This window comes from Topomyia yanbarensis, chromosome 2, assembly GCF_030247195.1.
Source record: "Topomyia yanbarensis strain Yona2022 chromosome 2, ASM3024719v1, whole genome shotgun sequence".
Lineage (NCBI taxonomy): Eukaryota > Metazoa > Arthropoda > Insecta > Diptera > Culicidae > Topomyia > Topomyia yanbarensis.
Window position 1 is genome coordinate 311,354,815 of NC_080671.1, and position 12,962 is coordinate 311,367,776.

Here is a 12,962-nt window from a genome sequence, read left to right on the forward strand (position 1 = left end):
CGGGCCTTATCACGCACCCTTGTGCGTCACAATGTCCCGGACTTTATGGCGTACATTATTTTGGGACGATATGGCCTGGGACATTATGACGCAGTTTTTCTACGTCATAATTTCCGAAGCTATAGGTGCGTATAGGTCGAAATCCGACATTATGACGCACAAGAAGTGCGCCATAAGGTCCGAAATGAATGTGCGTCATAAAGTTCGGAACATTTTGACACACATGCGTTCTCGGATGTTATGATACAGCCAGATGCGTCATAGTGTCCAGGACGTTATGGCGCACCACCCTTCGGACGTCTTGTCACGGGGCCTAGCACTACAGTGCGAATATAAAAACAGTAAATATGTTTCTTTTGACAGGGCTCAAAAATCAACGGCGTGTGGACGGAGCTGGAGGGTGCTTGCATCGAGGAGGACATCCCAATAGCGACGCACTACGAAATGCGTGATTTGCAAGCGGACACCTACTATCGGATAGAGCTGATGGCACACAATGCCATTGGGTTCTCGAAACCGGCTCACCTACTGCTGAAGACTGCCCGAGGTGAGTCCAACAAATCCCTTGGCAGCTTATATAACGTATACCAGGCTGGATTCGGCTATCCACCAGCCACTGCTGGCAGCTTCGCATCCCAGCCTACGGATGTTTTGCTGTTGTTTGTTTACTCTGTGTGTAGTTTTGTGTTCATTTATCGCTTCTAATATTCACCACTATCGATAATATACGTGACTTAATCACAAGAGTGTGAACAAGTAATGTAAGAAACGATAGGGACAAAGCAAAGCGCTGCGTTACCGGTTGGCAACACTGTCGCTTTTGCAAACGAGCGGAGGGAGTTCTCATACAAACTTTCTTGCCGAGCCTATGTGAATATACATTCTATTATTTTGTTGTACTGTTGCCTATCTATAGTTTTTTTTTTATATATATATATATATCTACACCTTATTTGGCTTGCTTTTAAATATTCTGGAACCTTGCTTCGATCACAATTGTTTCCATAAAAACTCACAACAAGTTCCCTGAACGCTTGTCCAAATTTGTAAAGCTGATCATCTACCGACAAAAGCATTTTATTCGATGCGTCAAGTGAAACAGATAAAATGTATCGCAAATCGTATTATTATTGGCAACTATTAGCTAGGTCGAAATAAGTTGAAGAATAATCGTGCGCTCGAAATAATGCTGTCAGCTAAGAAATATTATCCCATACGTACTAGCTTTGCGTACTTTGACACAATAAATCACCTTATTTTCTCATTCTTGCTTCTTCTTCACGTTATTTATAAGTTTAGCGTACGATGGATAGTTATGTTTAGCAGACGGTTTTTTTTCTTTCCATCATTTCCATGCTGAAGATGTCAGCAAAAAAGTTCATTTTGTCAGAATAGTTTTAATTAGATTTTCAATTTGTCTTAGTGTTAGATTTAATTTATTATTGTATAAGAATTGGACAGGGAGGAATAATACAATTAAGTAAATGCCACATATAATATACACGCCTCATTTCCAATTGGTGATACACACATACATAACGCAATAAATCAAACGTTGAATATTCTGACATCTCAACAATCAAACAGAAAAAAACTGGCGTCTGCTTATCAATGCTAATTTCGAATGTCTCATAAATGCTAATTGGAACATCCTCCTGAAAGCCACCCACACGTCTGACGCTTGGTGCTCCTCAAGTCGAAGTCCTTCTGTTTCCATATTGTGCTGTTTCCATTCAACTTGTACATATTGATCATTTCCGGTTGAAGTTTTTTTTTTGGTAAATGTCACACTATGAACCATAGAATTTTTTTCTTAACTTGCCAGGACGACCTCCCAATTTGAATGGCTCATTATTCATCGCTGTTGCCCACTTGTCTCGTGTACAATTCATTACTGTGCTGCTTTCCACTGCATCGTTTCCATGACAATCAATTAGAAAAGGGAGATTTTGCCGAAGCCATTCAAATTTTTTGGGAGACAAAACGAAAAAGACGCCATGTCGTTGGTTCGTCACGACTTCACAGAGAGAAGCCGCGGCTCATTCCGGAGTAGGACTTTCTGCATCAACTATGACGAATGAAATGTTTGTCAGAAGGCGAACATATTTTCAGAAATAATTCTCAAATAAAGCCCAATTGGACGATATTAAAGTTTTCATTCATTCGCTGTTCTTGTCATCCTAAACCTGCATCGGTCATTTTAAACTGCATACACAAATAGAAACGGTCAATGAGCATCTGCATGAATCACCAACAGATCGAGACGTGATATGATGAGTGAGCACATTTTAATTAATTTTAATCAACCGGAAATGTCATATTTTGTGGCTGGCAACATTCGTGCATAGCTGCTGACTCGGTGTAGTGGAATTAAAGGGTATTGGTTTGAATATGGATAAATGCTGACATTCCAAAGTTTATATGTCGATTCACGCGTAAAGCTATCCATTCGAGGAAGTCCGTAATTCCTAACAAAGAAATCCATACCAATAAGTCAGTGGAGGCAAAGTGCTTTTTCATCCCGCAAAATTGACCACACAGCATCCCACTAATGCAGGATTGATTTCAAATCCCATCACTAAAACTGCAGCATCACGCCCTTCCCAATAGGGCATCGATCCTTAATCGATATTCATATCCCTTTGCTTTGGCAAAAATGTTTCTGCTACAAAAAAGTCTGCATTTTAACATACAAATTGAAAAACTCATCAATCATCTGGCATTAACCCACGCACGGCATAGATACACAGACGAGAAGCATTTAGCGATAACCCCCCTTCTTTTTCTGATTCACTTACTCACATCAGCGCACTACATACTTTTCATATCAAACACAAACGCCACCCGCACCATTCACTTTCACTCTGCTCTTGACCCGAGAGGGAAAATTAGTTTTTCTTCTCAGGGGTCCCTACACTGATAGACCTTATTTTCAGTACGCGTTTCGTTCGTGCACTAATGCGAAATCCTGCCGATTCCAACAGTTTAGCTTCTGATTAGTATGGGTGTTCACGGTGTTCTAACTGGTACATTCTATAGCGGTGAACGAATGATAACATTGGTAAATTTTATTACAGTGAACGAAATGTAACGGTGGTATTTCAAATGATCATAGAAACTGTTGAGAGCTGTCAAAATTGTGGTTTTCATTCATGTTGTCTAATTTCATTAATAGTAGTTTTTATCACAAGGTAAAAGTAATAAAAGACCATAAGTTGTTACGCCCCTAACAAAAGTCGAGGGATTATGAAAACTCTGGAATAATTTAAATTGCACGTTCCTCAGATTTTCTTACGAAAAGTTTAAAAAATTGAGGAATTTTATTTTGTTTATTAGTGGAAACGCATGGTATTTAGTAACTGCGTACAGAACATTACTAGAAATACCAACTGTACAAAATTTTGGAGGACAGCACGGATTCTTTGACGTGTGTAAGTAACTGTTCGAATTTACACGGAATTTTCGATCTCAGTAGTAGATCCACAAATACAATTTTGTTGATAAAAGAGAACAGTAACCAGTTGATTTTGTACATTTTATTAACAAAGTCTATCTGTGCTCTGGGAATAGGTAACTTATGAGAATTAGTTTAAATAAAAATATAAACAATAATAGATCTTTTCAGCAAACCAGAACTTCTATACTGATCTAGACGTCAGTGTCGATCAGATGTTTAAACCGTTCTCGCAAGTGGCGTGGTTCCTTTTGAATTTTGTGTCTAGCTGGCACCCAAGTCTAATTAAATTATTTTTTAAATAAGTTCAACAAGCGTCTCTTTGCAGAGTCTGGCAGATTCTTCAACAAGTTGAATTTGAGTCTGTCTGGCCCTGGAGCTTCATTGTTACACGACAAGAGAGCAAGTGAGAACTTCACCATCGAAAAAGGTGTTTCGTTCGCGTTATCGTGAGGGGACGCGGCGCGGTAGATCTTCTGTGCCGGGGCGGAATCCGGACAAACCTTCTTGGCGAAATCGAATATCCAACGGTTTGAATATCCTCTCATTAGTACTGTTTCGGCTTCGCATACGTCGGGCTGTTTCCCAAAGAGTGCTCATCGATGTTTCCCTCGTTAATCCGTCGACGAACCGGCGCCAATAACCGCGTTTTTTGGCTTTCATCAAACTCTTCATTCGCTTGTCTAACGTCACGTACTGTCGAAAACTAGCGGGTAACCCGTCGTTCTGCAAGGTCTTAAACGCGGCGGCCTTCTCCGCGTACAGCTTTGAGCACTCTTTATCCCACCAAGGATTGGGAGAACGTTTTTGTATGTTCGCGCCGGGTACTGGCTTAGTCTGAGCTTGATTCGCACTGTCGAGAATCAAGCCAGCCAAAAAGCTGTACTCGTCCTCTGGAGGAAGATTCGATGTTCTCGGATATCGCGGCCGCATAGCTCTTCCAATCGATATTTCGTGTGAGGTCATACGACATATTGATTGATTTCAATGGTCTTGAGCTGTTGGTGATCGAGACTACGATCGGCAGATGGTCGCTACCGTGGGGATAAGGGATTACCTTCCACGCGCAATCTAACTGTAGCGAGGTCGTGCAAAGGGATAAATCTAATGCACTTGGACGCGCTGGTGGGGGAGGGATCCGTGTCATTTCACCCGTGTTTAGAATTGTCATATTGAAGTTGTCGCAAATATTGTGAATTAAAGAAGAACGGTTATCATAATAAAGGCATCCCCATTCCGCACTGTGAGATTTAAAGTCTCCTAAAACAAGTCGCGGGGCAGGCAGGGATTCTATGATGTCATGTAGCCGGCGGTGCCCAATCGCGGTGTTGAGGGAAAATATATATGGAAGCTATGCAAAGATATTTGGCTTTGATTGTTACATGACAAGTGACAATTTCAATGCCTGGTATTGAGAGAAGGTTAATTCTGTAGAAGGAATAGCACTTTTTGATACCCAAAAGTACTCCTCCGTAGGGGCTATCTCGATCCATGCGAATAGTATTAAAATAGTGGAAGTTAAGGTTTATATAGGAAGTTAACCAAGTTTCACATAAAGCAAATGCATGGTATTTCAAGCTATTTATTAAAAGTTTGATAGCTCCAGTGATAGTTCCAGTGCCGCGATTATTCTCGAAGTGAAACAGAGGAATACTTGGGATTTTTGATGTTCCGGAAAGTGCTGTGAACTGCTTCTCTGAGTTTAATTCTCCGAGACCAGGAGCTACTTGCTTCGGCTTGGTTGCAACACTTCCAAGAAATGTCACTTTCGGAGCCCCGTCTAGGGACACCTTCTGGCCTTTAAAAGGAACTTTAGGAGAGGAAATGTTCCTCCTCTTCCTATAACTTCTAGGCATCCTAGTAGATGTTCCCTCTTGTGGGTCATCAGCCTCGCCCTCGTTAGGAGGCAAGTGAGCATAGATGTTTGTTGAGGATTGCGGCGTAGCTTTCTTTAGCATTTCTGCGAAATAACGTTCGGATCGTCCCGCAAGGGAACGTTTTAGTTTATCCCCGCGTAGTTTGTGCGCGGGAAATGCCGAGATATCACCGCATTTTCCACAGCGGGCATTATTGCTACAATGGATGGCTGTGTGACCCAATTGTTTACACTTTGTGCAATTCATGTCCGGCGCACAAACAGACGCACAGGCAGACGAACCTTGTGCAAGAGGACGTAATTTGGCAAAGCGGTACCAGCGAAGGTCACCCGATAAGAGTTTGATTAAGGGTACGTTTTTGAACCTTCCCTCGCAACTAATACTGAGTGCAAACGCTTGCATTCTAGCATTTTCACTGGCTGAAGTGAGCGGTCTCTAAAACGGTCAACCCCGTACTCCAGCAGATCCAAGCATGTCAAACTCTTATCGGTGACAACGCCTTCAGACTGTACTTTTACAGCTGGAATAAGCACATAGTAGTCCTTCGTAAAGTGCTCGTAGCAAGAAATAACGTTTGTCTGCTTTGAATTAGCCAACACGACCCTGACTCTGTTTGAGCGGACCTTTCTTATTTCGGTCACAGCCGAGAATCGTTCCGTCAGGTCTTTTGAAATCTGCAATAGATTCAGCGATTTTGTTTTGGGCCGAAAGAAGACCACAAAGAGACCGGTCGAGAGCTCTGAATATTGTTTGGGTCAGGGGAGAGCCTCGGGAGTCGATTCGACCTCCATTTGGCCATCCGGGGAGGGAGCCATCGACACCGTCGACGCACGGGGTCAGCACCCGCGCAGACGGGAATAAACCGTAAATGTGTCTGAAGAGGTAGATTTTACTTATCTGTAAATTTGTTTCCCACGACGCACCAGTCCAGCTACAATAGCTGGCTATTGTTCAATCCTCACTTTGCGAACAAAAGGCTGAGCAATGCGGCCTAACGGTTAACACACGCACAAAAGAAGAAAAAAGTCCAAAACCTTGAGAAGTAGAGAATGTGCAAGATAACCTTGAACGCGGATTAGTACGATTCTTTATCTAACACTGACGGACTGGAAAAAAACACTTGCTTCTCGATAGGCCGCTCGTAAACGATTGAATTATGATTATTTTTATAGTGGTAGTACAGTTGGGTATTTCTTAACGAGATTCTGTAGTTTCACATCTAAAACTAGAAGTGACAGGGAGAGCAAATATGTTTCGTGAAGATATTCAGGGACGAGAGGGGGGGGGGGTAGTGAATTCCTACATCTGAGTATCAAAAACAGAATTAGAATATTACATTTCAGTTTCATGGAGATCAAAGGCATGGGTCAAAGACTCGGACGGCCTTCATCAGCAAGCCTCATATACTGAGGAGCCGGGTGGCCCTCCTCGAGCCAGCGGGGGCTACTCCAAACGATTTCGTAGTACGGCTCAAATTTGGGTCGGCAAAACACCACATTGAGCTTGTGATGTTTGTGCTGTAGGTGTTTGTTGACTCAGTCGACAGAGATGCTTCGAGACAGCTTGAAGTCGCATCAAACCATCTTTAGTATACGGTATAGAGGGAAGAGAGTACTTCTTAGAATGATAAGAAAAATAATAGGGGCAGTTAAAACTGATTATTGACGATTGTTGGGAAGGTGTATATGAGGAACATAAAGTGGAGATCGCGGCTTACCAGGACATCTCGAACCGGGACATAAGGTGATCCTCCTCGGGCCCGAAGGGAATCTAGTAGTTGAGATCTGGGAGAACAGTGCTTGGCGTATGCGCAGACAATGTGTTCGATATCGTGATAACTGTTGCCACAAGCGCAAATACCGCTATTTGCGAGCCCAATACGTTTAACGAGTAGTGATTGGACATGAGCCGAGACATGACACGAATGAAATTCGTGATAATAGAATGTAGCCACCGTCCTAACTCTCCATTGCTTCAAGATTTCTGGCCACTTTCTAGCGTTATCTGATGAGAGATATTGAAAAGTTTATTGAAACAGATTGATCTTTCGTAGATGTCACCTTCTAAAGCGCCCGCCTTAGCTAAAGAGTCCGCTTCTTCATTTCCTGGGATGGAGCAAACCTTGGGAACCCAAACTAAGGTAATCTTGCAAGAACTTACAGACAAAGCGCACAGGAAAGACTAGAAAATATGGAATGTGCTTTCTAGGTTTTGTCAAACGGAGAGCCTCTATTGAGCTGAGACTTTCCGAAACAGTAAAGTAATGGGCATGGTATCAATAATCCCAAGGGTATACTGAAGAGCAGCGAGTTCTACGACGTATTCTGAAGCAGGATCATTGAGTTTAAATAAGAGTTTAAATAAGACGGTGAGCTTTTAATTGAATATACCGAAGCTAGTGGAGTCATCGAGACTTGACTCGTCGATGTACAATGTCTTGTTGTAGTGGAATTCTTGAAATTTATTATAAAAGATGCTTAAGATCACTTGCGGTCGTGTGTGATCCGGGATTTCACGAATCTCGTCTTTCATGGATGTGTCGAAGAATACAGTTGAATCAGAAGCAGGGGAGATTCACACGGATGGGATAATATGAAGAAGAATTGATATTTTGTGCCATGTAATCGAAGTACAAGGTTTGAAAATTACGGTCGACAAGCTTCTCGAAATTTGCAATTATTAACGGTTTCAAGATATCGCATTGGATGAGCAATCGATATGAGAGGTCCCAACATTGATTTTTCGGCGGAAGGACGCCCACCAACACTTCTAGATTTATGATATGTGTCGAGTGATTGCAACCCAAAGCAATACGCAAACAACAATATTGGATTTTCTCTAGTTTGATGAAATGTGTGTTCGCAGCGGAGCGGAAACAGAAACTACCATACTCCATCACCGACAATATCGTTGTTTGGTACAGCTTGATCAGGTCTCCTGGGTGGGCACCCCACCATGTTCTGATTATTGTACGGAGAAAGTTGTGTTGGTATCTGTTTCAGATACCGAAAATGACATCTCCAGGTACCTTTAGAGTCGAATTATACCCAGAGATATTTGAAGGGCCAAGCAGACAAATTGTCCAAGGTATCTTGCAATAGTCCTTGCAAATCGACAGATTTGGGACCTGTAATAAAGATCACACCGTCACCTACAAGATGCTTTAGCGTGCAGGCATTTTCCTCGACCCATTTGTCGATACGGAACAGGGTAATTTTCTCGAACAGCTTTCGGATACATGAGATCATTGAAATCGGTCGATACGAGTTGTGATCGGAGGCTGGTTTTCTTGGTTCTTTGATGGCGATGACACTCACTTGTCTTCAATCGTATGGGACAATATTACCCCCAATACACTTATTAAATAAACTCAACAAGCGTCTTTTGGCAGGATCTGGCAGGTTCCTCAACCAGTTGAATTTGATTCTGTCTTGTCCTGGGGCTTTATTGTTGCATGACACGAGCACAAGTGAAAACTCCGTCATCGAAAACAGTATTTCCTTCGCGTTATCGTGAGGGGACGCGGCGCGGTAGGTCTTCTGGACCGGGGCGAAATCCGGACAAATCTTCTGGGCGAAATCTAATATCCAACGGTTTGAATGTTGCACGCTCATTAGTACTGTTTCGGTTTCGCATACGTCAGGCCGTGACTTAAGGTGAAGCGATGCCAAAATCATAACAAAGGTTCGGTTATGTTCGGCTATGTTCGGGTTACGTTCAGCATCTAGAACTACTATACCGATAGGAGATGGCACGCACACAAGTTTATCGTTCAACAATCAGCTGACTGATTTTAGCACCACGTGTTTCATTTGTTTTGAAAAATTAAAAGGTACAAATTTCTCAAACGAATCAAAATTCCGTGAAGAGAATCTGCCTACATACAGTGATACAATTTCTAAGCAATCTGAGATAAGACATTTAAGCTACAAACAATTTTGTCTTGCGCGCCAATGCAATGTATTGATTTTGACGATGAAATAAAAAGAAGAAGCAGAAACGACGGCAGCCATTTTAGCTGCCACCTTGTGACTCTGTTCAGCATGTCCTTAAAGTGCTCTCATCGATGTTTCTTTTGTTAATTCGTCAACGAACATGCGCTACGTTTCTTGGCTTTCATCATACTCTTTACTCGCGTTTCTAATGTCGCATACTGCCGATAGCTAGTAGGTAACCCGTCGTTCCGGAGGTTCCGGAAGTTCGCATCGGGTACTGGTTTAGTCTGAGCTTGATTTGCGCTATCGAGAATCAAGCCAGTCAAAACCTGTACCGAAAAGCAATTTGAAGAAAATGACAGCCAATTAAAGCTGTTTGATAGCATGAAAAGTGCCAATATGAGGCTTTCAAATTTAACGATTCTATATACATGCTATTTAATGGCATTAGGAAAGCAGAAAACGGCCTTTTTATCTCTGTACTGTGGTTGCACAATATTTCTCTGTTTCTGGTGTTACATTAGTAATAAATCAGTTCATAGAGATTACTGTATATGCAGATCTAAAGCAGTATAAGGTTATATTTTAATGCATACTTGTTACTTCTTGATTAACCAATAAGAATATGCAGAATTTACACACATAACATAATAGTAAATATTAAATAACTTAATTCAAAGTGAAATATAAAACGTTGATCAATTTCTACATGAGAAATGCACCTATGCATATTTGATTAATCCATTCGACCGGTTCAGGAAATTTCCAGCGAGTTCGATACTGGTTGGTATCCGTGTGGACCACCCCATAGCGACACACATTTTTCCGGACACTCACTGTACTCACGAGGTGACAGAGCTCTGTGTGTTTTTTTCCTGCAGTCTGTTCCTCCAATGAAAGTGATGTTATACCCAAAGCGGGGAAATTAATAATGTTTGCCTAATACCAATGTAACACGCTAGCAAACAAAATGTAAAACGAGTTTGCACCTAATTTAAAAAAAATGCATTTCATTTCCTTTTTTGTAACATTGCCCTACTGCGCAGAATAGTTTGTCCGAAAAACGCCTTTCAATGATCCATTTAGTTGGACGTAGAGTTAGTTTTGTACATTGGTGGGCTTGGACGTTAAGTGCGCAACTTTTTCGGTACTAGTTATGTCGTTTTCGACAACTCATGCTTTGCGTAGTAATAAAGTTTCGTGGTAGAATGTTGTTAACAGAAAAAGAATTAGAAGAAAAAAAAATGGGAACCACACAAATGCTACTTTCGTTCCATTCATAAACTGTACCAAGCTGAACACCGTGATTCATCTGACAACAAGCCCTCCGAAAAGCAATTGAAAGCGAAGATAAATACAAAACAATCTTCCCTGTCTTTCTCTTGTTCTTTTTTCTCTGTTTATGTATCTTCCCAATTGCGCTTCTCTAGGAAATTATTACTACGGCAGTGGCAATTCCAATCACATCCTGTGGTCATCCATCATAGCGGGATTGTTGTTGATAGCCACGTTTAATTCAATCCATCATCGGCGATCGTAAAAGTCACTGAATGTGTGCCTGTGTGTGCCCTGGCCGTGCCACTGTGTCGCATCTACCCAATGGAACCCACCAGCAAACAACGGCCGGGAAAGATATCTGTGAGAAAATGCGATTTTTCCCGGTTTGTCCTCGTCCTCGCGCCAAACCACCATAATAAGCGATATATCGAAGTAGCACACACAAACAAAAAAAACAAATCAGGCAAGGGTAAAAACGCAAATGACCGAACCGAACTGAACTGTTTTTATCTCAGTTTTCTACTACAGCCAGCAAGTAAAAAAACTATCACGAACGAAATCAATAACGAAACGTTTTTTTTATACCAAAAAAATGTGTTCAGACTGAGTGAGGCGAGCAAATACGACCAAACAGAAATAGCAGCATAGTGCAGGCACATTTCCACTTTCCACAATTTTAGTTTTAGCAGACAAGGTGAGAACGGTAAAGGGGAAAACGGGTCCACTAAAAGGAAAGTGCCATTCATTGATGAAAAAATCGAAAAACTACGGGAAATTGACGACGAAATGAGGTACACTACCGTTCAAAAGAGTACGCCAGCAAACCAGTGGCAGCCGATGTAAATGAGTTGGAAATTAATGCAGTGAAAACGAAATGCAAATTACTGGAATAATTTAATTTTCCTTCTTCCTTTCGCGGTTCCTGGCAGATTATATTGTTTTCGAACTATTTGGTGCTTCCAAATCCGTAAAGAATCGAGCAAGGCGCGCGAAGAGTTCGTGTCCGTTACGTCCGATAGGCTCTCGCGATCGTAAATCTCAGCCCACCGTGAAAATTTTTCCCCGAAAATATTCCAAGTAAAAAAAATCTGAATGAGTGGTGGTATTTTTACATGCCCTATCCGTGAGACGAGGTATGCTCAGTTCGATAAGGAATTGCGTACAATTCCTGCCGGTGTCATTATTTACGAGCTTTGATCAGGATATGGTATACGCAGTTTTATCGCGGGTCGTAAGTAAGAGAAATTGATTATCCTATTAGTGGTGGATTTCGGTAAGGAATGTCCAATGCGGTGGTGGAACAATCTGCGAGTTACGACTATATATTCATATTTGTTTCGTTAATTTATTCGTGTATGTTTGATATGGTTCTTTTGTAGAATGGCTCTGTTGTTGAAACGAGAAAAATTTAAATAACTGTTGTATCAAAAGGCGAGCCAACCGAGCTAGATTACAATTCGTGTGCCTGAATGGTAGGCTGCTGCAAAAAAAATGATTTACGAAAAGTTATGGTGCACTTCTAAAAATATCTAGAAATTCCGTAAAATTCGATTCATGAAAAATGGGCAATTTTTAGTAAAATCTATATATTTGTATATAAGCTTTTTCGAATCTTTTCCAGAGCTATTTTTTAATAAATAATGTTTCATTTTTCTGTGAACCTTAGAAGACAAAGATTATTTAAGTTTTTTTTATTGTGTTTATGCCACCAAAATACTTTGCGCTATTTTTCAAAAAATGTCAATAATTCTTTTTGAAACCCAGCATATGTATTCAAAAATACTGCCAATTACACTGGTGAATTATTTACTGCTAACATATTGATTAATAATAAAAATATGAACAAATTTCCATAGTTTCAAAGCATTAACTAAACGGCTATATTTCAATCAGATGGATTTGGTTCTAACCGTGTCGGGTACCGATTTTGTTTTCAGTTCAAGATTGTGTTGATTTTGAAGGTGGAAATGTCAGTTTTCATGCACAGACAAAGTTTCATAAAATGACTCTAAAAGTTTTTCTATCCAAGTTAGAAATAAGGTGATGAAAAAATAAGGTTTTTTTATTATGAAAATTGCACACTTTCTCTTTCCACCTGTTCAGAAATTTTTGCAATTTTCTTTAACCCATTTCCCCTTGTACTTCACGAATCATTTTTAGTCTAAGGTTTCCATACTGAGGTCCCATTTTAAAAATTTCTGCTTAGATATTTTCCTGGTCTTCAAATGCGAAAAACTTCCATTGTACTATACGCTATCGCGATATTTTTTTTATATCTGAACGGCAATACTTGTACATAATTTGTATTCAATTTCGCAAAACGACTACTACAAACAACGCAAAAACGGATTTTCAGAAGATATTTCGAAAACGATGAGGAAAACGTGAAACTTGCAAGCCTATTTCAGGTAAAGCATT

At 40.8% G+C, this 12,962-nt stretch overlaps 1 protein-coding gene across 8 annotated transcripts in view; it reads left to right on the top strand.

The window, feature by feature from the left end:
* LOC131683562 (fasciclin-2) overlaps nucleotides 1-12,962 on the top strand; it is a 312,992-nt gene that overhangs the window by 250,035 nt on the left and 49,995 nt on the right. For 7 of the 8 annotated variants that reach the window (XM_058965629.1, XM_058965631.1, XM_058965634.1 and 4 more), the window contains one exon: nucleotides 364-547. In XM_058965629.1, the coding sequence (XP_058821612.1) occupies nucleotides 364-547 (184 nt within the window). Of the gene's footprint in view, nucleotides 1-363; nucleotides 548-10,696; nucleotides 12,096-12,962 lie in introns of those variants that run through there. The other variant, XM_058965636.1, reaches the window with a different exon arrangement.